This window comes from Aotus nancymaae, unplaced genomic scaffold, assembly GCF_030222135.1.
Source record: "Aotus nancymaae isolate 86718 unplaced genomic scaffold, 86718_ANA_hifiasm-v0.15.2.pri h1tg000011l, whole genome shotgun sequence".
Lineage (NCBI taxonomy): Eukaryota > Metazoa > Chordata > Mammalia > Primates > Aotidae > Aotus > Aotus nancymaae.
Window position 1 is genome coordinate 87,142,834 of NW_026988422.1, and position 25,411 is coordinate 87,168,244.

Below are 25,411 nucleotides of genomic sequence, written 5' to 3' on the forward strand. Positions count from 1 at the left end.
AATTGAATGAAATAGGTAAAAATGCTGATGTGAATCATAATTGTGAAATATTTAGCAAATGTTACGTTCTGTATTCATTTTGGTTTTTCTTGCAAAATAGTTAAATTTATATATTTAAACAAGTTAAAATGCTAGAGGACATAATAAACACTTAACTAGATAACTTTAAAATATACTTTGTAATCTCTGAAAATATGGTAATAAGGCAGTAATTGGTTGTCAGGGAAAAATAGAGGCATAAGAGCATACAAAGTTCAAAACAAAATCTTATAATTCATCATAGAAAAATCATTTTCATGTTTTCTTTTGGACCTGAGGATGAAAAACTTGTATTTACTTTGTTTTTTTGAGATTGAGTCTTGCTCTGTCGCCAGGCCGGAGTGCAGTGGTATGATCTTGGCTCACTGCAGCCTCTGCCTTCCAGGTTCAGGTGATTCTTCTGCCTCAGCCTCCTTTGTAGCTGGGACTACAGGTGTGTACCACCATGCCCAGCTATTTTTTTTTTTTTTGTATTTTTAGTAGAGATGGGTTTTCACCATGTTGGCCAGGATGGCCTTGATTTCTTGACTTGATGATTCTCCCATCTTGGCTTTCCAAAGTGCTGGGATGACAGGCGTGAGCCACTGTGCCCGGCCTTGTATTTACTCTTTGGGTGCATATTGGTTTGTAATGGTCGTTATTGTGCTATTTTCTTTTTCTTTTTTTTTTTTTTGAGACAGAGTCTTGTGTCGCCCAGGCTGTAGTGCAGTGGCATGATCACAGCACACTGTAGCCTTGACCTCCTGGGCTCAATTAATCCTCCCACCTCAGCCTCTTGAGGAGCCAGGACCACAGGTGCATGCTACCACAGGTACATGCCACCACATGCCTGGCTAGTTAAAAACCACATATATACATATATGTTTTATATATTTACACATATGTATGTTTTATATATGATATACACATATATTTTATATATGTATACACACGTATGCATTTATATAGGTATGTATACACACACATATATATTGTATGTATATCTACATATGCATACATATATACATACACATATGTATACACACACATATATATTATATATAATTATATATATAAATATATAAATCTATAATTATACATATATATATATATTTTTAGGAACAGGGTCTCTCTGTGTTGCCCAGGCTGGTCTCAAACTCCTGGGCTAAGTCATCCTCCTGCCTCAGCCTCCCAAAGTGCTGTGTGAGCCACTACACCCGGCCCGTGCTAATTTTCTATGCAAGTGTTTGTCTTTTGCTAAAGTGTAGATAGAGTATAAAAGGTCTTTTACTCTCCAGTTCTTTGTTAAACGACTGCATAGTGGTTTTTCCTTTTATAGTGTTTGTTTCTTCTGTTGCTTTTCCCTTCAAATGAGCCATGAAGAATAGACATTGTTTCCATCAGACTTGTATGCCGTTCATGATCAGAGTGATGTGTGTGGTCATCCTACAGCTCCTATTGCTTGTATGTTAGGAAACGTCAGATGTCAGGATTCATTACTGTCAGCTAGAAGGTTTTCACATTACATCGAATGTACTATTAGGAGAAGAAAAGGAGTCAAGTTTTTCATGACAGAAATGTCCTACCAAATTTTATACTAAAATTTCATTGGATTTTGCCACATCTTCCTTTGAATAACCTCCTTGTTACTACGTGAAGTTTCTCCTCTGAAATGGTAACAAAAATATCAATACATTGGATATGAAACTTAAGCCAAATTTCTGTTCAAGGCCTTCTGCAGTCTTACACTTGACTCGTTACCTGGCTTGCTTTCTTACTTCACCCTGGAGCACATCTTTTGTTTCAGACAGGCCACGTTGCCCCCAACACTTGCCATGCTTACTTCTGATCCTTCAGCTTTGGTTCAACTGTTTTTTCTCTTCTGAAAAGCTTCTTCTTTGTCTTCTTCATATATCTACTTAGTAATTCTCTTTTTCATGGACCAGCTGAAATACCAACTCATTTTTTTCCTTCAATCTGAGGGTCAATATCAACATCTTCCTTGGGCCTACTTTTCTTTTGAACTCTGGTTTTATTTATCTTTATTGTTGAACTTACAGAAAGACTGGTTTGGTCTGTGTTCCTGTTCTCTCTCTCTCTCCCCACCAATGCTTTTTATTTTGAAATGCAGTCTTATTCTGTCGCTCAGGCTGGAGTGCAGTGGTGCAATCTTGGCTCACTGCAACCTCCGCCTCCTGGGTTCAAGTGATTCTCCTGCCTCAGCCTCCCGAGTAGCTGGAATTACAGGCATGGGCCACCACACGTAGCTAATTTTTGTATTTTTACTAGAGACGGGGTTTTGCCATGTTGGTCATGATCTCGAACTCCTGACCTTAAGTGATTCGCCCACCTTGGCCTCCCAAAGTGCTGGGATTACAGGTGTCAGCCACAGCACCCAGCCTGTTTTCCCTTTTCCCTAATGTTTTCCAATTAGATCCTGCTCTGTCCTCTACTGTGATTGCTGGCTTTCAGTCGCTCAGCAGATATCTATTGACTGTCTGCGAGGGTCTGGATAGTTAGGGGCTGGGGTGTAGCAGCGAATAAGACAGACCTAGCTCCTCTTCCCAAAGAGCCAGTCTTCAAATGTGAAGACAAATATAAGTACACAGATCATCCAGTAAGGTAATTATAGATGACCATAATCTATTAATATACTTGAAGCCCTTCTCCCACTTAGAACTGAAGGTCAGAGAAGACCTTTGTGGGTAGGGTGTGTCCTTTTAACAGAGATTTAAAGATGACTGAGCTAGCTACTGGAAGAGCTTCTTGATGGCAGTCTACCGTCTCCACTTGTTGACACCTGTCTTGCCATTGAAACCATTATCCAAGACTGACCTTTTTAGAACGTTTCTTACCATCTTAATTCACATTGAGTACACCTTCCTTTGAACTTAATTGTGCAAATCATTTTTTCTACTTAATGTGTGCTACTTGCCGTATAAAGTTTATTTTGTCCTGTTTCCTTGATTATCAGATTGAAGTAGAGACGTACATCATTCTCTGATTACAGTATTTCCTCTACTACTATGTAGGTAGAGAATATAAATATTTGTACGTAAGGGTAAGGAAGTATCTTGGATTGTATTGTATTTATCTTACATTTTAGTGAGTTGAATAAATGATTTGCAAACTTAGTAGGATATTTTGTGTGGACCACATAAAGCTTAAGCTATTATTAGGTCATTTGCTTTTTGGTCATTGTCATAGTTTTCTAGTTTACACCTTGTTAGCTAAGTAGTATTAAATTTTATAAGACCTGAAATGAAATAGGTCCATATCATGGATAATATGTGTGTGTACTATGTAAGATTTTAAGATCTGTAAGGAAGTACATAAAAAGAAAAAAGTTTAGAAAGACAAAATTTTGGAACCTTGAAAAGCAGCCTAATGAGCCAGGTATAACATTTTATATATTACAGTCAGAGCTGCTTTATATAGTAGTCAGCAGCACTTGATTGCAATTAAAGAAGGATTTTTCATTGTGGGAAGACTAATATCTTGCTGTGTTATTTTTCTTTTTTTGAGACAAGGTCTTGCTCTGTCACCTAGGCTAGAGTGCAGTGGCATGGTCATAGCTCACTGCAGCCTTGGCCTCCTGGGCTCAGGAGATCCTCTCAACTCAGCCTCTTAAGTAGCTGGGACTATAGGCACGTGCCACCATGCCTGACTGATTTTAAATGTTTGGTAGAGACTGGGTCTCACCATGTTTTCCAGGCTGGTCTTGAACTCCTGGGTGTAAGCAATCCTACCACCTCGGCCTCCCAACATGCTGGGATTATAGGCATGAGCCACTGTGCCCAGCCTGTTTTCAATTCATTTTGCTCCTGAATTAAAAGTTCTTGGTTATTGTTTCATTTTTCTTTAGGTACAAAGTACATTTCTATGGAGTTGTTCATATTAAAAAAATCTCAGCAAACTAGGAATAGAAGGAAACTACTAGCATAATAAAAGCCATATATGAACAGCCCACAACTAACATCATACTCGACGAAAGATTGAAAGCTTTTCCTGTAAGATCAGGAACCAAGGAGAGGTTGCCTCTTTTCAACACTTTTATTTAACCTGGTACTAGAATTTCTAGCCAGAGAAATCAAGTAAGATTAAGAAATAAAATGCATCCAAATTGGAAAGAAAGAAGTAACAATATCTCTGTTTGCAGATGATATGATTTTATATGTAGAAAACCCTAAAGATTCCACAAAACTGTCAGAACTAATAAATGAATTTAGCAAAGTAGCAGGCTACAAAGTTAGCACACAAAATTCAGTTTTATTTCTGTGCCCTAACAATGAATCAACCTAAAAAGGAAATTACAAAAGTATTCTACTGGTAATAGCATCAAAAAGAATAAAATACTCAGGAATTAACCAAAGAAATGCAAGTCTTAAACAATGAGAAATGCAAGTCTTAAACAATGAGAAATGCAAAACATTGCTGAAAGAAATTAAAAATGGCTGGACGTGGTGGCTCACGCCTGTAATCCCAGCACTTTGGGAGGCTGAGGCGGGTGGATCATGGGGTCAGTAGGTAGAGACCATCCTGGCTAACATGGTGAAACCCTGTCTCTACTAAAAATACAAACCCAGCTACCCGGGAGGCTGAGGCAGGAGAATTGCTTGAACCCAGAAGGCAGAGGTTGCAGTGAGTCAAGATTGCATCACCGCACACCAGCCTGGGCAACAGAGTGAGACTGTGTCTCAAAAAAAAAAAAAAAAAAAAGATGGATGATACCTTTGTTGAAAGAATTGTGAATAGCATGACTCATTTCTAGCACAGGGTGAGTTTAGGACAATATCTTCCATTGAGAAGTCTTTATGTGTTGTGAATAATATTTTAATGACCTCTTGGCTCACATAAGCAAACAACATAGGGATGTATCTGCTATGAAAATCCATGAATTTTTCGGATAATGCCCAAAAAACAGTTTTATATGCCTCACTGGTTATTATTCTTAGGTTCCTGCAGTTGACTTTATCATTGTTGACTACTAGCATAAAGCAGCATTGCCAAATAATCCCTAATTTTCCACTAAAAAAAAAAAATGAAATGATATTAAGCTTCTTGAAAAATCTAGATTAAACTTACTGTTGTTGATTAATGTATTTGTTGCTTCCCTTTATCTGAAATGTGGCATTAGCTTTATTTTAACCCTTTTTTTGTTTGTTTGAGACAGAGCCTTGCTGTGTTACCAGACGCCAGGCTGGAGTGCAGTGGCGCGGTCTTGGCTCACTGCAACCTCGACCTCCCGGGTTCAAGCATTTCTCCTGCTTCAGCCTCCCAAGTAGCTGGGACTACAGTTGCGCACCCCCACACCCAGCTAATTTTTATATTTTTAGTAGAGATGGGATTTCACCATGTTGGCCAGGATGGTCTTGAGCTCTTGACCTCGTGATCTGCCCACCTCGGCCTCTCAAAGTGCTGGGATTGCAGGTGTGAGCCACTGTGCCCAGCCACCCTCTTTCTTTCTTTTTTTTTTTTTTTTGAAATAGAGTCTCGCTCTGTTACCCAGGCTGGAGTGCAGTGGTGTGATCTCGGCTCACTGCAACCTCTGCCTCACCAGTTCAAGCCATTCTTCTGCTTCAGCCTCCTGAGTAGCTGGGATTACAGGCATGTGCCACCATATCTGGCTAATTTTTATGTTTTTAGTAGAGATGGGGTTTCACTGTGTTGGCCAGGCTGGTCTTGAATTCCTGACCTCATGATCTGCCTGCCTTGGCCTCCCAAAGTGCTAGGGTTACAGGCATAAGCCACCACACCCGGCCTATTTTAACTCTCTTTAATTCTTTTTTTTTTTTTTTTTTGAGACGGAGTTTTCGCTCTTGTTACCCAGGCTGGAGTGCAATGGCGCGATCTCGGCTCACCGCAACCTCCGCCTCCTGGGTTCAAGCAATTCTCCTGCCTCAGCCTCCTGAGTAGCTGGGATTACAGGCACGCACCACTATGCCCAGCTAATTTTTTGTATATTTAGTAGAGACGGGGTTTCATCATGTTGACCAGGATGGTCTCGATCTCTTGACCTCGTGATCCACCCGCCTCGGCCTCCCAAAGTGCTGGGATTACAGGCTTGAGCCACCGCGCCTGGCTCTTTAATTCTTATTCAATTCCATGACTTAAGGTTTAAAAGCTAAACACTGGGATTTTTGGGTAACAGATTGGCAGTTTGTTTGCATAATTGTAATTGGCATTGTACATAGAAAGGATATGATTGCCTTTTGTTAAATCTGTACTTTCTAAATACCAAAAAAGGGAAATGAAGTATAAGTCAATTTTTATATAATCTGTTGGAAGCATGAGTTTTATTTGTTTAATATTAGGGCTTTGCCCCCTTTCTGGAAGTCCCTTGGGATCCTGTATAGAAGCTATTCTCCTTAAACACCATATAGTTAAGTCCATTCTCTGGTACTAGCTACAAATTCGGTTTCATATTCTACTTAACAATTTAAATAAACTGAAATATTTCTAAAAAAAAAAAGTTAAGATGATAAGTTTTATGTTATATGTATTTGCCACAATAAAAAGATTGAAAAAAATACAGTTAATATTTAAGGAGAAACTGGTATCAAATTTCTTTTTTTCTTTTTTCAGTATTTTAATTAAAATACTAATGCATTTACCTTTCAAAATTAAAAGTCACATTTCTGTGCATTTTTTCTTATTTTAGTGATTTATAGAAATTCTTTTTTTTTTTTTTTTTTTTTTGTGATAGAGTCTCACTCTGTTGCCCAGGTTGGTGTGCAGTGGCCTGATCTCAGCTCACCACAATCTCTGCCTCCTGGGTTCAAGCAATTCTCCTGCCTCAGCCTCCTGAGTAGCTGGGATTACAGGCGCCTGCCACCACGCCCAGCTAATTTTTGTATTTTTAGTAGACACGAGGTTTCACCATGTTGGCTAGGCTGGTCTTGAACTTCTGATCTCACGTAATTCACCCGCCTCAGCCTCCCAAAGTGCTGGGATTACAGGCGTGAGCCACCACGCCCAGCCAAGAATTCGTAACTCTTTTGCTGCAAACGTTTTCTTTCAGATGATTACCTGCTTCCCTTCACCTGGTCAGAGCCATACTGTTAAACTAAAATTCAGATACTGTTATTTCTGTCTCTGCTCAAAACCCATCTTACTCAGAACAAAAGCCAAATCTTTATAATTACTCCCAGCTCCTCCCTGGTACCTCCAGCTCTTCTCCGTTTCTTATCCTCTTCCTGCCTCCTCCTGTGGGAGCCACCCAGGCCTCTTGACTCTCTCAGCTGCACCTGGTACACTGTTATTGTTGAATGAATTAATGAGTAAATGTCAGGCAACAGTAACCAGAGGAATGCTGATATTTTGGAACAGGTTAAAGTTGGCTTTGATGCAAACAGCATTTTATTAAAGTGTATTAGACAGGGTTCTCCAGAGAAACAGGGCTAAAAAGACATATCTAGATCTGTAAGAGGAGGAGATTGATGATACTCGGCACACATGATTGTAGAGGCTGAGACGTCTCACTATATACCTTCTGTAAGCTGGAGAAGAAGGAAAGCCTGTGGTGAAATTCAGTCTGACTTTGAAGGCCTGGGAACTAGGGGAACTGATGCTGTAACTCCCATTCTAAGACAAAGCCTGAGAACCTGGGATGGGAGACTGCTGATTGAGTCTTAGAATCTGAGGGTCTGAGAATCAGGAACTCGAGTGTCCCAGGGCAGGAGAGACTGGATGTCCCAGTTCAAAAATAGAGAATTTACCCTTCCTTATCCTTTTTGTTCTACGGGGGTGGGCTCTCAGTGGACTTGGTAATGCCCATCCACGTTGCTGAGGGCAGGTCTCCTTTACTCGGCCTCCTGATTCAAATGCTAACCTCTTCTTGAAACACCCTCACTGACACAGCCAGGAAAACATGTTTTACCAGCTATTTAGGCATCCCTTGGCCCAGTCAGGCTGACATTAAATTACTATTACATAAAGTTTGTCACAAATTTCTAGAGTTAGTATCATATAGCCTCTTTGACAGCAGTGCATTTAAACTAGACATTGGTAAGGAAAACATAGCTGATAGCATATAACACAAATCACGATTGTCTTTTTTTTTTTTTTTTTTTTTTTTTTTTTTTTTTTTTTTTTTTTTGAGACGGAGTTTCGCTCTTGATACCCAGGCTGGAGTGCAATGGCGCGATCTCGGCTCACCGCAACCTCCGCCTCCTGGGTTCAGGCAATTCTCCTGCCTCAGCCTCCTGAGTAGCTGGGATTACAGGCACGCGCCACCATGCCCAGCTAATTTTTTGTATTAGTAGAGACGGGGTTTCACCATGTTGACCAGGATGGTCTCGATCTCCTGACCTCGTGATCCACCCGCCTCGGCCTCCCAAAGTGCTGGGATTACAGGCTTGAGCCACCGCGCCCGGCACGATTGTCTTTTTTCACTTAATGTCCTGGACATGTTTATCTATTGGCATGAATAGAGCCATAACACTCTTTAAAAATGATTCGCATTAGGGGCTGGGCACAGTGGTTCATGCCTGTAATCCCAGCACTTTGGGAGGCCAAGGCGGATCATGAGGTCAGGAGATCGAGACCATCCTGGCCAACATTGTGATACCCGTATCTCTACTAAAATACTAAAAAAATTAGCGGGGTGTGCTGGTGTGCGCCTGAAGTCGTAGCTACTTGGGAGGCTGAGGCAGGGGAATCGCTTGAATCCAGGAGGCGGAGGTTGCAGTGAGCCGAGATCACTCCACTGCACTGCAGCCTGGTAACACAGCAAGACTCCGTCTCAAAAAAAAAAAAAAGAAAACCACAGATACACATTAACGAAGGTATGCCATCATTTTAGCTAGTCCCCTGTTGGACATGCTTTTCAGGTTTTAATTATTACAAATATTAAGAAAAGATACCCTTCCTCCCTGGAATTTTTAATACTGTCACCCAATTTTAATTTTGGTAAAATTAATCTGTAATCAGCATCTTACATATCTGTAATCAGCATGTTACATATCTACTGTATCTGCTTCACAAGAATGGCAGTTTCATGCAGGCAAGGACTTTAGTTTGTTTCCTGCTGTACCTTTAGTGTCTGAGACAGTACCTTGTGTGCAGTAGGTGTTCAGTAAATATTTGCTGAACAAATCAATGTTATTATGCATGTCTTTGCATGTGCTTTGTTTAAATGTACTGATACTGCTTTAAGAAAGATTCTGAGGAAAAGTTGGATTGTAGGAGACGTTTGTTTTAAGTTTTGGTTATTGTTTATTTTATTTTTTTTGAGATGTAGTGTGGTTCTGTTGTTCCGGCTGGAGTGCAGTGGCACGATCTCAGCTTATTGCAACCTCTGCCTCCTGAGTTCAAGCAATTCCCCTGCCTTAGCCTCTTGAGTAGCTGGGATTACAGGCACCTGCCACCATGCCTGGTTAATTTTTGTATTTTTATTAGAGACAGTTTCACCGTATTGGCCAGACTGGTCTCAAACTCCTGACCTCAAGTGATTTGCCCATCTTGGCCTCCCAAAATCCTGGGATTACAGGCATGAGCAATCACACCTGGCCTATTTTTAATTTTTTCTTTTTTGAAACAGGGTCTCTCTCTGTTGCCCAGGCTGGAGTGCAGTGGTACGATCTTGGCTCACTGCCACCTCCACTTCCTGACTCCAGTGATCCTCCATCCCCTGCCTCCTGAGTAGTTGGCACCACAGGCATGAACCACCACGCCCGGCTCATTTTTATATTTTTTTGTAGAGATAGAGTTTTACCATGTTGTCTAGGCTGGTCTCAAACTTATGAGCACAAAGTGATCCACCCGCCTTTGCCTCCCAAACTGCTGGGATTACAGGTGTGAACCACTGTGCCCGGCTGTTTTAAGATACTGCAGCTGAGTGTGGTGGCTCACGCCTGTAATCCCAGCAGTTTGGGAGGCCGAGGCAGGCAGATCGCTTGAGTCTAGGAGTTTGAGACCAGTGTGGGCAATATAGTGAGACCCTGTCTCTACATACAAAAAATTAGCGGGATGTGGTGGTGTACACCTATGATCCTAGCTACTCAAGAGGTTGAGGTGGGAGGATTGCTTGAGCCTAGGAGGTTGAGGTTACAGTGAGCCATGATCTCACCACTGCACTCTAGCCTGGGTGACAGAGTGAGACCCTGCCTCAAAACAAAAAAAACAAAAAAACGATACTGCAAACTATCCTTCAGAATAAATGGTCATACCCATTTACCATAAATGTATCTCTCCTCATAAATATTCTGAAAATATTTATTTTTTTTTTTACCAGTTTGATGAGTGAAAAAACAGTTATTGTTTTAATTTGCATCTGCCTGGTAACTGAGTTTGAGTGTATATTTGTTTGTTTATTGACTGCATTTTTTCCTGTGACTTAATGTGAAAAACTTCTCTCGTACACAACGGTTTCTTGGCTTTTTGGAAATAGCATACTAACTTTTACTATTCTTTTCAGGTCGCTCAGCCAGAGGAGCTCAGAAGTAGAGTATATTAACAAATACAGACAGCTTGAAGCACAAGAGCTTGATATATGTGGCAGTGTCCAGCCAACCAGTGGGCCAGGTAAACAGGTCTCTTTAAATATTTTAGATAGAATGCATGATGCTACAACATTAGGTTCATAGTGCATGCCTGTAATTCTAGCTACTCAGGAGGCTGAGGTGGGAGGATCACTTGAGGCCAGGAATTTAACACTAGCCTGGGCAGCATGGTAAGACTCTGTCTCTATAAAAAATTAAAAAATTAGCTGGATGTAGTGGTGGACATCTGTAATCCTAGCTACTCAGGAGCCTGAAGTGGGAGGGTCACTTGAGGCTAGGAGTTCAAGTTCATCCTGGGCAACATAGGGAAACCCTCTCTCTAAAAAATATTTATATATATAAAATTCTTAGAAGCCTTTAAGAAATATGGTGGCCAGTCACGATGGCTCACACCTGTAATCCAGCACTTTAGGAGGATTGTTTGAGGCTAGGAGTTTGAGATCAGCCTGGGAAACATAGCAAGACCCTGTCTCTAAAAGTTAGCTAGGCCTGGTGGTGTGTACCTGCAGTGTTAGCTACTCGCGAGGCTGCGGCATGAGGATCTCTTGAGCCCAGGAGTTTGAGGCTACAGTGAACCTTGATCAAGCTACCGCGCTTCAGCCTGGGTAGCAGAGTGAGACCCTTTTTTAAAAAAAAAAAAAAAAAAAAAGTAATACAGTATTTTAGTCATAGTAAGGAATCCTTACTATTTGTTAATTAGGGATTTTTGGGGGATGAATGTATGGTAGGTTGTAAAACGTTCATTTTTAAAATTTTGAATATGGTTCCTAAATAGTCTGTTCTTTGGAAGACTAATAATGATCTCTTACCTTGCTATTAATTAAAACTACTTTTTTTTTACAATAAAGATATTAAAATGAAATTGTAAACAATGCAGAAATGTATAAAATAAAAAAGTAAAAGGTCCTTCTTAAATTCCCAGTCCCCAAGAGTACAACTATTGAGAGTTCAGAGTTCACAGTTACTTTCTATGAGTAGAAGTTTCTTTTCTGAGCAAATTATCTTACGAGCACCAGGCCCTATTTATATGATAGAAGTTACCTTTTAATTTTTTTTGCTTTATGAGAGGTCATCCATCGTAGATTTCTTCCAGTTAGGTTGAGAAGCTCTGCCTCCCATCCTGCCATCCTTCGTACGTATACTCAGAGTGAGGGGTACAAGTGTGGGTTCAAGTAACACTTTCTTTTTTAGCCTTTTAAAAAGTGTGAAATACAGCTGATACATAATAGTGGATTAATCCTTATTATTCTTGGGATTGATACAGGCTTCTTGACTATACCAATTGGTATCTTTTAGTTAGTCCCGGAAAGTTCTGAGTCATCATCTATGCCCCAATCTTCCATTTAGTTTTGTGTTTTTCAGTTTTTTGGTCACTATGCTCTATTCTGGTTAATTTCTTCTTGATCTGTCACCTTAAGATAAAATCAGCCTTTAGTTCTTTGCCTCCCTTTCTGTGTTCTTGCCTTATCACAGGCTTTGGCCTGATGTCTCCTTGCTATCTCTTCAACCCTTCGGTGCTTTTAAGGAGAAGTTTGTGTATTTCATCTAACATCTTTAGTTGACCTCAGGAAGAAGATTTTTGTCTGAATAATCAGAAGGGAGCATTCACAGTGTATTTTATGTCTGGTTCAATCTCTGCTTATGCTAAGAATAAAGTACAAAGTTGTACTTACAAAAATGTTTATTGAATTGTTACTTACTGATGGAAAGTCTTTTTTTTTCTTTCCCCCCTGAGACGGAGTCTCTCTCTGTCACCCAGGCTAGAGTGCAGTGGTGCTATCTCAGCTAACTGTAACCTCTGCCTCTTGGGTTTCAAGTGATTTTCTTGCCTCAGCCTCCCAAGTAGCTGGGACTATAGGCATGCGCCACCATACCCAGCTAATTTTTGTATTTTTAGTAGAGGCAGGGTTTCACCATGTTGGCCAGGATGGTTTCAATATTTTGACCTCATGATCTGCCTGCCTTGGCCTCCCAAAGTGCTGGGATTACAGATATGAGCCACCATGCCTGGCCTATCTATGGGAAGTCTTAAGAATCTCTTAAATGCCAGTAAACAGAGATTGGTGACTTTGCTTATTTGTATAGAGAAAGAGTATCGCGCAGCTTTAGGGGTATGAAGTAGCCATATGTGTTACTGTGGAAAGAGAGTCATTATCCGATACTTTTGTTTGGAAAGCACATTAGTTAGTTTACAGATGACTCTGTGTGATGTGATCCTTCTTGTCACACTCACATACTTGCCTGGGGGCACAGGCAGGAGCCCAGAGCACCCTGTGTGCTGGGCCTGTAGCATGCTGGGTGGATTGCCACTCTTTAGGACTAGCTAGATTACAAATGAATGCTTGTAATTCAAAATGTCTATTCTCGTACTAAGTTCATATATGAAACTGCTCTTTGCTTTCTTTATCCATGGTGTCATAATATATTTGGGGCTTTTCTCTGCGCAGTCACATCAGCTATGGCTTTGGCTACTTGTGGAGGTTTTGGCTACTCAGCCAGCAACATTTATCAAGGTGTGTTCCAGAGGCCGTATGAGGCAATGAGGATGTGGCAAGTAAAGAAGACGTTTTAACTCTGGTCATCTCTGATCATTATAGAAATGATCATTTAATCATGCAGTTACACAAATAAGTGCTTTTGGAAATAAGTTATCTGAAAGGCAGCTCTGTAGGGTCATAAAACAAGGATTTGACTTGGGCTGCGGTGTCAGGAAAGTAACAGTTGAGCTCAGAGCTGGAGGATGAGTAGACTTTACCTAGGCAGTGTGGGTGTGTGGGGAGGGAAATGTGTGCAGAGGCCTTGTGCTGGGAGGAAGCCTGGTGTCCCAGCCCTGGAAGAGGGGCCAGTGCTGCTGGGGAATAGACAGTGGGTGTGGGAGGGCTAGGCAGGGTCAACTGGAGGCTCATAGCCTCTCAAAGAGTCCATGTCCTGATGCCCAGGACCTGTGAATATGTCACCTTCGTGGTAAAGGGGTCTTTGCAGACGTAAGTTAAGGATCTTGAGCTGGGAAAATTTTCCAGGGGGGCACAGTGTCATCACAGGGTTTTTCTAGAGGGAAGCAGGAAGAGCAGTCAGTAGAAGATGTGACAACAAAAGTCGTAAGTTGGAGTGATGCAGGGAAGAGGCCATGAGCCAATGCAGGCAGCTTCTCCAGGCTAAGACAAGGGAATAGATTCTTTCTTACAGAGCCTCTGGAAGTAACCAGCAGCTATGCCAACACCTTGTCCTCGTCTCTGGACCTCTAGTTCCAGAACTGGAAGAGAATAAATGCATGTTTCAAGCCACTAGGTTTGAGGTAATGCATGACAGCAGCAATAAAAAACTAACACACTTGTATTGGATGAGGTTGGATAAGATAGGCAAGACCAATAACAAGGCCTGTGGGCTATAACTAAGAATTTTGTTATACTCAGAGTAGTGGGAAACTATGAAAGGTTTCATGCTTTTCTTGGGATGACTGTGAAGGGAGGAAGGGGGTGTCATGTGGTTAGATTTGTGTTTACAGGGAATACTTTTGTCATATTTTTGAGAATTGATTGGAGGGGGCCAGAGTGGACCTGAGGAGAATTGGAGGAATTGCCCTAGTCCCGGTGAGACCCGATGGTGTCTTTGACAGGGGATGGCAGTTGAGGAGGAGAGCCAGTTGAGGGACAAACCAGACAGGAATTGGTGATACCTTGGACACAGGGTGAAGGAGGAGAGGGGGCCAAAGGAGGCAGAGAGGTGCTGTCCACTTTTTTTTCCTTGAGATGAGGTCTTGCTATGTGCCCAGGCAGGCCTTGAACTCCTAGGCTCAAGTGATCCTCCAACCTCAGCTTCCTGAATAGCTGGGACTATAGGCGTGCCACCGTCTTGCCTGCTAAATGTTTTGAAGTGGAAAAGTGCCTCTGGAGCATTGAAGAAGTGAGGTCAGCTTACGGGTGTGTGTGTGTGTATGTATATATATACATATATACACATAGACACAAAGCTATTTCTGTGTCTATTTTTATTAAAACCATGAGATTACACTGATGCCTTTAATTCTAGTCCAGTGCCACAGGTTTCAACATGAACATTTTGTTATATCCAGTTAAAAACTGCTTTGATTCAAAACACTTTTGATTTTGGTCTGATACAGGTGTTATTTCACTTATAAGTATTAAAAAGCTATTTCTAAATAGAAATCCAGAGACACACATTCAGTGAATTTCTACAGGTTACATTAGAATCATTTTATATAGTTAAAGATTAATCATTTAAAAAATTGAGATTTAATTGCATTGATAAATGAGATCTTTCCTAACAGCGTGAGCCTGGTTCTCGGCTGCGGACTCCTGAAGAGTTCTGTTGCTTTCACATGACAATTTGAATTTATCCTGGGATAGTGTCTTTAGATTGTAATTAAATTCTGCAGTGCTGCCTCCTTTTAAACGTGGTGATATATTTAGTGGCTGTTTTCATACCCCTTTTAGCTTTTCTTCTGATTTTAAGAGAATGGCCTTTGTGGAATGTCTGATAACTGAAAGGGAAGCATTATTCTTCTGTCAAGTTAATTTTGTGTTCAGAATACTAGTCCATGCTTGGAGAAAGTAGTATACAGTTATCTATACAAAAGAATGTTTAAATCAGTAATGCAGTAATTAAGCTTATTTTCTGTAATGTTTATAGTGTCTGGATTTTAAGGTAAGTCTTAAGTTCACCATATGAGCTGACATAATACTTACCAGTTAAAATTCCTTACATACTGTTTAGAACCTCTAAGTGCTGAACTTTTTGGTTAGATTTCATATTTCGTTGATGATGATATTGTGGAGTGGCTTAGTGAAGAGAACTAGAAATTTTTATGGCTTCCAGCTTTCCCCAGTTCATGTAAAATATTGCATTGTTAATCTTGTAGGATGAAGAGATAGCAAGAAAATAAGAATAGTCAGTTTTAAGGTTGAGCTATTTGTCATGCCGTTTTTGGATTTTTGCCTCGTTGTTTGTAGTTTGTTGATTTGCCTTAAATTATCCACGATCGTTTTTCTTCTTACTCTGTTGCAGATGCAAAGGTGCAAGAACCATACAGCTGTGAATGTTTCTGCTGTTTGGTTTCCTGTCTGCCCTTTGGCAGTATATGTGGAGGCAGGACTTGATTTATGCTGGGTCTGCTGCAGTCAGTGACCTAAAAACGTCAGCTTGTGTTTTGCATTACTTGGAGAAGGGGCTGTAGTACCGTTAGGACTTTTGGCATTTTTCTTGTAAAATTTCTGTTTTTAAGTAGCAACCTTCAAAGTGCATATAATCAAGTAATGTAAGCCAATATTGTCAAAGTAACAGGGCTTGTTGAGCAGCATGTGAGCCAGGGCTTGAAGTCTTTTAGCAAAATGAATGTGGCTGCTGCCTTTTTCGTCTTTCTAAACGAATCTTTGTCACCTTCTTTCCCCTTTGAATAGCTCTTCCTCAGCTTCTCACTCCCACCGTGTCCCTAACTATAATACTTCTCCTTCTGTCAGCCTGCTGTGTCTGGACTTGGGGGCTTCTCCCTCTCAGTTCTAATTCACAAGAGTCATGAGGATTCTCTTCCCTTTCGTTCATTATGTTGAAGAAGGCTTAGGTATACTAACTGGAAAACAAGAAGGCATCAGTAATTGCCATAGCACTGAGAAAAGTAATGGAAGGAAAGTGAGATGTGATAATGGAAAGAAAATCCCTGTTTTAGTGAACTTGGCAATCACTAGTGAGGTTGATTAGAAGATTAAAAAGCCATCTAGGCAAGACTTAGCTTTCCAGAGTTAGGAGCCATTAATGTCTCAGGAAGAACACTGCTACTCGCAAAGAAGCTATTTTTGCTTTGAGAGAGTATGACAGATCTGGCTCCTCTGTTTATATAACTGAGAACTGGGACCACATACTTTCATTCAAATATGGAAAAATAGCATCATTTTAAAAAGCTATTACTAGACCAATGATGAAAGTGGGAATCTATGTAGGGAAAAGATGTAGGAAATCAAGAGAGAAGTTTGGTTGTGTGTTTTATTAGGAAAGGCCGAGGGTGACAGAGCAGGAGATGCTGGGACAGAAACAAGGGGCTGGAAGGAAGGAAAGTGAGTCGTGGGGTGGGGGTGGGGGGTTGGGGAATGAATGTGGTGCTAAATTTGGCCAAGAGTTTATTTTGGAAGTAAAACTTATTTTCCAGCAAAAGTTTGTCTTCGTGAGTTTTGATTTGTCAGTTTGTCAAGTGGTGACCAGAGGTCTAGAACTTGCAGTGCAGAAGAGAGCAGGGCATAGGTTTACAAGAGGGTAGAGAAGTGCATCATGCAGCCTGAGCAGAGGCAAGCTGCCCCTTTTCCTGATACCTGTATTTCATACATTGTTTGATTGATTTATTGCTACCACTGATTTATTTTAGTAGCAGGGAATGCACACTTAAGTTGGTGCATTCTGTTGAAATTTCAAGGAAAAGTTTTCTCTAACTGTTTTGGTACCATTGAATCAGTGATGAGTGCATGTTTTACAGGCCTGTTGTCTTAGAAGGTAGCGCTGAGCTTGCTGTGTTGGTGACTGATAGAGGGATAGGAATGTTCTCAGTTGGCTTTTATGCAAGATTAATAGTGAGCTACTAAAGAAGTTTCTTAAGAAATTAAAATTTTTATTTTAGCTTCGGGGAGTACATGTAGAGGTTTGTTATAGGGATATATTGGGTGATGGTGAGGTTTGGGCTTCTATCGATTCCATCACCTATATAGTGAACATAGTACCCAATAGGAAGTTTTTCAGCCCTTGCCCCTCTCTCCCTGTTCCTCTTGGAGTTCATAGTGTCTGTTGTTCCCATCTTTATGTTTGTGTGTACCCAAGTTTAGCTCCCAGTTGTGAGAACATGTGATATTTGGTTTTCTGTTTCTGTGTTAATTCGCTTAGGATGATGGCCTCCAGCTGCATCCATGTTGCTTGCTGCAAAGGACATGATTTCATTCTCTTTTATGGCTGCATAGTATTCCATGGTGTATATGTACCATGTTTTCTTTATCCAATCCACTATTATGGGTATTGATTGTTCCATGTCTTTGCTATTTCCCTGATGGCAGTTTTAGCTTATAGAAAATGTATTTTTGTATTTGAGTCCGTGTGTGTGTGTGTGTGTGTGTGTGTGTGTGTGTGTGTGTGTATGCCGTATGTATAGTTTAGATAGAACGTAGAGTTATTTATCTTTTTCCAGATAAGAAATAGTATTATATTTGTTTGTTTTGTCTTAATCTAGGTCCAAGGTCATCTTTGGCTAAATTAAGCAATGTGACATGTATCCCAGGGACAACTTACAAATATCCTGATTTGCCTATAAATCGATGTAAGGAAGAGGTAAAATTGTTTTTGTTATACTATAATTTTGCTCTTTGAATACATGTCTGAGGCCCAATACCTTTGGTTTCTAATTTGAAAGTTACCAGTTGCCAGGTGAACACTTCTGTGATATCCAAGGCTCTGTGGTAGGTAAGAGGAGGGTGTGGTCAGGGCTACCTGGAGATGATTTTGTGTAGTAACCATATCGATGGTTTTTCTTTTGATCTGTGCTTTAATTTATTTTGTCTTCACCTGAGTACATCTCCTAACATTTACTTTATCTAGTCTTTCCTTCCTCAAAATATCTGTAATTAAACACTTTGTCTTCCCCAGGAGAGCTTCTTGTTTAAAGAAACTCACTGCTAAATGTTTTTATGAAGGAAATGACATACCCTAGTATTTCCATTGAGTTTTCTTTACAGTGTTGTCCCTTTCTCTACCTGTCGATTAATGTGATCAATCACTGACATACCGTTATCTTAACAATGCCAGGCAGATGTAGCAGTACAATGATTGAGTTCCTAATTACTTGCATGTTGTTAAGCATGGTTAAAAGCAAATGTATTGAAACCTTAATTAACTATACTTGTGGAAAAAGCAGTTATAGATGAAACTAGAAACGTTTCAAATTTAATTTTTACTTTGCTTTAGAGTAAATCATGCAACTGAAAATTAGAGGCCAGTTTTCAAATTAATTTGTATTCTCTGACTGTATCAATTGTTAGAAGGGTAAGAGCTTAAATAAGTGTAGAGTGGAGGTGGGGGAGTCCTGGAGGAGGAATTTGAGTGGAGTTTTAAAAATGCTGCATAAAATCTGTAAGTGGAAAAGCGAAAGTTATTTGTTTTAAAATGTGTCTGGAGGCAGGAGGATCACTTGAGGCCAGGAGTTCCAGACCAGCCTGGGCAACATAGCAAGACCTCATCTCTACAAAAAAATACCCCCTAAAAATTAGCAGAATATGATGGCACGTGCTTGTGGTCCTGGCTTGGGATGCTGAAGTGGCAGGATGGCTTGAACTTAAGAGCAGTGAGCCATGATTGTTCCACTGCTCTCCAGCCTGGGTGACAGAGCTAGAGCCTTAAAATAAACAGATATTTAATAAATACAAATATGTCTGAAGAATTTAAGATGACATTCTTTTTGAGATGGAGTTTTCACTCCTGTTGCCCAGGCTGGAGTGCAATGGTGCGATCTTGGCTCACCACAACCTCTGCCTCCCAGGTTCAAGCGATTCTCCTGCCTCAGCCTCCTGAGTAACTGGAATTATAGGAATGCGCCACCATGCCCAGCTAATTTTGTGTTTTTAGTAGAGACAGAGTTTCTCCATGTTGGTCAGGCTGGTCTCGAACTCCCGACCTCAGATGATCCGCCCACCTCAGCCTCCCAAAGTGCTGGGGATTAGAGGCGTGAGCCACTGTGCCTGGCCAAGATGACGTTTTAAAACCACTTGATGTAGTAACAGCTCTTTTTTCATGTTCAGTAGAATTACATGCAGATTCATTACAAAATGTTAAAATAATAGAAACTTCATAAGAGCCATAGAAATCCAATTTTACATTTTCATTTTTACAGAAGCAATTGAGACCCAGGAAGCTGGAGTTAACCTTGTCTGGTTTTTCCATAGCTATCACTAATTACTGTTTTTGTTTATTTGTTTTGAGGCGGAGTCTCGCTCTGTCACCAGGCTGGAGTGCAATGGCGCGATCTTGGATCACTGCAACCTCCACTTTCCAATTCTCCTGCCTCAGTCTCCTGAGTAACTCCCAGCACGCCCAGCTAATTTTTGTAGTTTTAGTAGAGACTGGGTTTCACCATGTTGGCCAGGATGGTCTTGATCTCTTGACCTTGTGATCCTCCCTCCTTGGCCTCCCAAAGTGCTGGGATTATAGGTGTGAGCCATTGCGCCCGGCCACTAATCACTGTTAAATAGGTGGTAGAGTTGCATTTAAGTCTGGCAACCATTTGTTGCCTTCTTGCTCTCTTGTGTTGTGTTTAGAGTGGTTAATTAATAACTTTAAGGCCCAGTGCAATGGCTTACATCTGTAATCCCAGCAATTTGGGAGGCCGAGGTGGGTGCATCACTTGAAGTTAGGAGTTCGAGACTAGCCAGGCCAACATGGTGAAACCTGTCTCTACCGAAAATACAAAAGTTAGCCAGGTGTGGTGATGCATGCCTGTAGTCCCAAGGGGCTGTGGCATGAGAATTGCTTGAACTCAGGAGATGGAGGTTGCAGTGAGCTGAGATTGCACCGCTGCATTCCAGCCTAGGCAACAGAGTGAGACTCTGTCTCAATAAACAAATAAATAGGATAAAAGAAAAATAAATCCTGAAAGACTTACTAACATAGGTGATACGTAACATTGCTGTTAATTTTGTGCTGATTTTGAAAGAATTTTTTAAATTTCTAGGTTTTGTCTTTGATAGAAAGTAATTCTGTGGTGATTGTACATGGGGCTACGGGGAGCGGTAAAAGCACTCAGCTCCCGCAGTATATCTTGGACCACTATGTTCAGCGCTCCGCCTACTGCAGCATTGTGGTTACCCAGCCCCGGAAGATTGGGGCAAGCAGCATCGCCAGGTGGATCAGTAAAGAGCGTTCCTGGACCCTGGGGGGTGTGGTGGGCTACCAGGTGAGACTGGGAGGGAGGGAGGGAGGGACTAAGAGAGCCAGCCATCTCTCTATTCCTTAATTTTGTTAAATTTTTTCCATGTAAGTTGATAGTATGTGACCATTTTCTGTTGGAAATTAGCAGTGACTCACGCCTGTAATCCCAGTACTGTGGGAGGCCAAAAGGGTGGATCACCTGAGGTTGGAAGTTTGAGACCAGCCTGGCCAACATGGTGAAACTCCATCTCTACTAAAGATACAAAAATTAGCTGGGCGTGGTGGCACATGCCTTAGTTCCAGCCACTTGGGAGGCTGAGGCAGGAGAATCATTTGAACCTGGGGGCGGAGGTTGCAGTGAGTTGAGATCGTGTCACTGCACTCCAGCCTGGGTGACAGAGTGAGACTCCATTTCCAAAAAAAAAAAAAAAGAAACCAATTGCTTATAGAAGAGAACTGTTGGCCGGGCGCGGTGGCTCAAGCCTGTAATCCCAGCACTTTGGGAGGCCGAGGCGGGTGGATCACGAGGTCAAGAGATCGAGACCATCCTGGTCAACATGGTGAAACCCCGTCTCTACTAATACAAAAAATTAGCTGGGCACGGTGGCGCGTGCCTGTAATCCCAGCTACTCAGGAGGCTGAGGCAGGAGAATTGCCTGAACCCAGGAGGCGGAGATTGCGGTGAGCCGAGATCGCGCCATTGCGCTCCAGCCTGGGTATCAAGAGCGAAACTCCGTCTCAAAAAAAAAAAAAAAAAAAAAAAAAAAAAGAAGAGAACTGTGGCATAATTGTAAAAAACAGTGAGACAGAATTTCTTGAAAATAAGGCCAGGCATGGTAGCTCATGCCTGTAATCCCAGCACTTTGGGAGGCTGGGGTGGGTGGATCATGAGGTCAGGGGTTCAAGACCAGCCTGGCCAAGATGGTGAAACCCTGTCTCTACTAAAAATACAAAAGTTAGCCAGGTGTGATGGTAGACATCTGTGATTCCAGCTACTTGGGAGACTGAGGTATGAGAATTGCTTGAACCTGGGAGGCAGAGATTGCAGTGAGCTGAGATTAAGCCACTGCACTGCAATTTAGGTGACAAAGTGAGACTCTCTCAAAAAAAAAAAATTCTTGAAAATAAATTTTAATTTTTTTCCAGTTGAATAGGAAAGCAGAATTCTCATGCTTATGGCTTTTATAATTTTATATTTTTAATTATATCTTTGTAATCTAGAAGATATCTTGATGCACAATTGTTTTAACATAAAAATGTTATAGGCAGTTTGATTAGATAAGTCAACTCCTGCCCCCCCAAAAAAGAAGAAAATAATTGACTTGAGGATATCACTTTTAATTTGGAGCCTGTGTATCTTCTGAAATTCCATAACTTTTTATTCTCTTACCTTTATTAATAAAATGGACATAGCTTTTTTTCCTTTTTTTCCTTCTCCAATTTTAGGTAGGGCTAGAGAAAATAGCAACAGAGGACACCAGGCTGATTTATGTGACAACTGGAGTCCTGCTTCAGAAAATAGTCAGCGCCAAGAGTTTGATGGAATTCACACATATAATCATTGATGAAGTAAGTAATGTCATCTACTTGTAAAGGTCCTATTTACCTCTCTTTAAAAAAATCTCTCATAAAGTATTGTGAACCCCGTCTTTGTGCTTGTCTCAGCTTTTTAAATTTTTTCCTTCCCCTTTACTTTCTAGACTTTTCTCAGTAAGGATGGAATTTTTTTTGATTTTGTTTATATTTTAAACATGAGTGTTTTCCTGGGGAATGTTGTGTTTGAACTGCTTTACCAGGAGGTTTGGATATGGTTCTTCCTCAAGCTCCTGTGTTTTAAACCTTATCAGTAATTCTGTCTGAGAAGCTTGACTTATTTCTAGAGGAATTAGAGGCATTAACAAATAAATAGGATTTGTGAGAGGTTGTGAGACGAGGGTAGATGTTTAATACAGTCTGAAATCAAACCATTTGAGCAACTGGCTCATGCCTGTAATCCCAGTACTCTGGGAGGCCAAGGTGGGTGGATCACTTGAGATCAGGAGTTTGAGACCAGCCTGGCCAACATGGTAAAACCCCATCTCTACTGAAAGTACAAAAAACGGATTAGCTGGATGTGGTGGCACATGCCTGTAGTCCCAGCTACCTGGGAGGCTGAGGTGGGAGAATAACTTGAATCTGGAAAGTGGAGGTTGTAGCGAGCTGAGATTGTGCCACACTGACTCTGTCTCAAAACCACCACCACCACCAGAAAGACAAACCCATTTGGGCAACTGTTTTTTTTTCTTTTCTTTTTTTTTTTCTTTTTGAGATGGAGTCTCACTTTGTAGCCCAGGCTGGAGTGCAGTGGTGTGATCTCAACTCACTTGAACCCCTCTGCTTCTTGGGTTCAAGTGATTCTCCTGCTTCAGACTCCCAAGTAGCTAGGACTACAGGCGCCCGCCACCATGCCCGGCTAATTTTTGTATTTTTAGTAGAGATGGGGTTTAACCATATTAACCAGGCTGGACTTGAACTCCTGACCTTGTGATCCACCCACCTTGGCCTCCCAAAGTGCTGAGATTACAGGTGTGAGCCACTGCACCCAGGCTGGGCAACTGTTTAGAATAGTGTCTTCCCACTCTATTTTGATGTGTGTGGTAACTAATAATACAATATGTGCTCCAGGTAAAACTGAGTCAGTGCGTTTGTGATCTTATGTACAGGCACTTGGTTTTAAATTATTGTAGGCCATTTGGTGGGAGAGTAGGAGAAGATGAAAACGATGTACTGTTTCTTACAAAGTAGAGTGATGTATAATATGCTTCAGAATTTTTCTTTACGACTTATGGCAGTTTTGAATATCTTTATAACAGGTGAGATCAAATTGAGATTTAATAGATAATTTGCCAAAAGTTGGCATTATGGAGGCTATAATAGTTATTCATTGGGCTTTTTAGTATAATTGAGCCTATTTTACGTAAGAGGAAACTAAAGTTTAAGGAAGTTCAGTGCTCAGGCCACAAGTAACCAGTGATGTTGTTGGGTTCATCCCTGGGTAGTTTAGAGCCTGTGTTGCTAGTGCCTGTATTTCTTTTCTGTGTATCTGACAATTTCTCTGTCTACGTGGCCTTCTTTGCACACTCATACTTGAATGACACAGATAAATCCATCAATACTGTGTTATTGACTATATCCTTTTCTCAAGCTCTGCCATAATAGCTCAGCAAAAGTTAGCTCCTCTCTGCAAGAGCTTGCCCTACCATGGAGTGGTAACCAACAGAAGACCATCGCGCCATTACGACAGCTTTCTGCTCTGCCACTGTTGAGTGCAGTGTCAGCACCTAGTACATGCTCCGATGATTATTTGCTTTATAAATGAATGAATTGGATTCAGCTACCCAAAGTTTTAGGTTTACATGTAGTATCATTTGCATTATATGGGATTATTTGAATTTCAAAATAAATGTAAGAACAAAAGTTGAAGATGGCCAGCCAGTTTAGAATGGAATAATGTGTTTAAATTCTCAGCTCTTAAGAATAAACTGGCTTTAGGCAAATCATTCATTCAATAAACATTTTTTTGAGTACTGCTATGGAGAAGGTGCCTCCTAAGGGGCTGAGGTTATAAGATGGGTACTGGGGAGACACATCTGCTGATGTGTACATGTTTATGTGTTACAGAGAAAGGCTGGTGCAGGGATCCTGGAGCCAGCATCCCGTGGGGTAGAGGGCCTGTGAACTCAGGAGAGGCTGCTACAAGCTGAGGACAGCTCCCTTTCAGGGCTGTTCACTGATAATAGCCTTGATTTTTTTTTTTCTCAAGTAAAAGAGAGGATGTTTGTGCAGACGAAGTGTTCTGAAGTCAGGTGACAGCATGAGATTTATGATGATGTTAAACCCCTTGCAACTACTGATTTTTTCTTTCTCTGCTTCTCTAGACATCTCTTTCAGTGGGAAGTTCAGAAGATAGTAGGGCCTGGAATAGAATTACTTACAGAATAAATCCTCAGGCCTCGTATACTGAGGAGTGGAGAACTCCCTCTTTGAAACAGTAGTTATCTCTCCACTTTTATATATATATATATATATATATATATATATATATATATTTTTTTTTTTTTTTTTGCACTTTAGGTTCTGGGGTATGTGTGCAGATCATGCAGGATTGTTGCATAGGTACATACATGGCAATGTGGTTTGCTGCCTCCATTTCCCCATTACCTTTATCTGGCATTTCTCCCCATGTTATCCCTCCCAACCTCCCTACCCCCCACTGTCCCTCCATTATTCCCCCCAAACAGACCCCAGTGTGTGATGCTCCTCTTCCTGTGTCCATGTGTTCTCATTGTTCAACACCTGCCTATGAGTGAGAACATGTAGTGTTTGATTTTCAGTTTGCTGGGAATGATGGTTTCCAGATTCATCCATGTCCCTACAAAGGACATGAATTCATTGTTTTTTTGGCTGCATAGTATTCCATGGTGTATATGTGCCACATTTTCCCTGTCCAGTCTATCATCGATGGGCATTTGAGTTGATTCCACATCTTTGCTATTGTAAACAGTACTGCAGTGAACATATGTGTGCATGTGTCTTTATAATAGAACCATTTATAATCCTTTGGATATATACCCAGTAATGGGATTGCTGGGTCAAATGAAATTTCTTTTTCTAGGTCCTTGAGGAATCGCCATACTATCTTCCACAATGGTTGAACTAATTAACACTCCCACCAACAGTGTAAAAGTGTTCCTATTTCTTCACATCCTCTCCAGCATCTATTGTCTCCAGATTTTTTAATGATCACCATTCTAACTGGTGTGAGGTGGTATCTCAATGTGGTTTTGATTTGCATTTCTCTAATGACCAGTGATGATGAGCATTTTTTCATGTTTTTTGGCTTCATAAATGTCTTCTTTTGAAAAGTGTCTGTTCATGTCCTTTGACCACTTTTGAATGGGTTTGTTTTTTTCTTGTAAATCTGTTTTAGTTTTTTGTAGATT

General features: G+C 40.9%; 1 protein-coding gene across 1 annotated transcript in view; it reads left to right on the plus strand.

Annotated features, from left to right (window-relative positions):
- The window catches only part of TDRD9 (tudor domain containing 9), a 139,357-nt gene that overhangs the window by 8,515 nt on the left and 105,431 nt on the right, over positions 1–25,411 (plus strand). The window contains exons 2-5 of the mRNA XM_064374513.1: positions 10,436–10,542; positions 17,743–17,840; positions 20,233–20,454; positions 21,876–21,998. Coding sequence (XP_064230583.1) covers positions 10,436–10,542; positions 17,743–17,840; positions 20,233–20,454; positions 21,876–21,998 — 550 coding nt within the window. The remainder of the gene's footprint in view (positions 1–10,435; positions 10,543–17,742; positions 17,841–20,232; positions 20,455–21,875; positions 21,999–25,411) is intronic.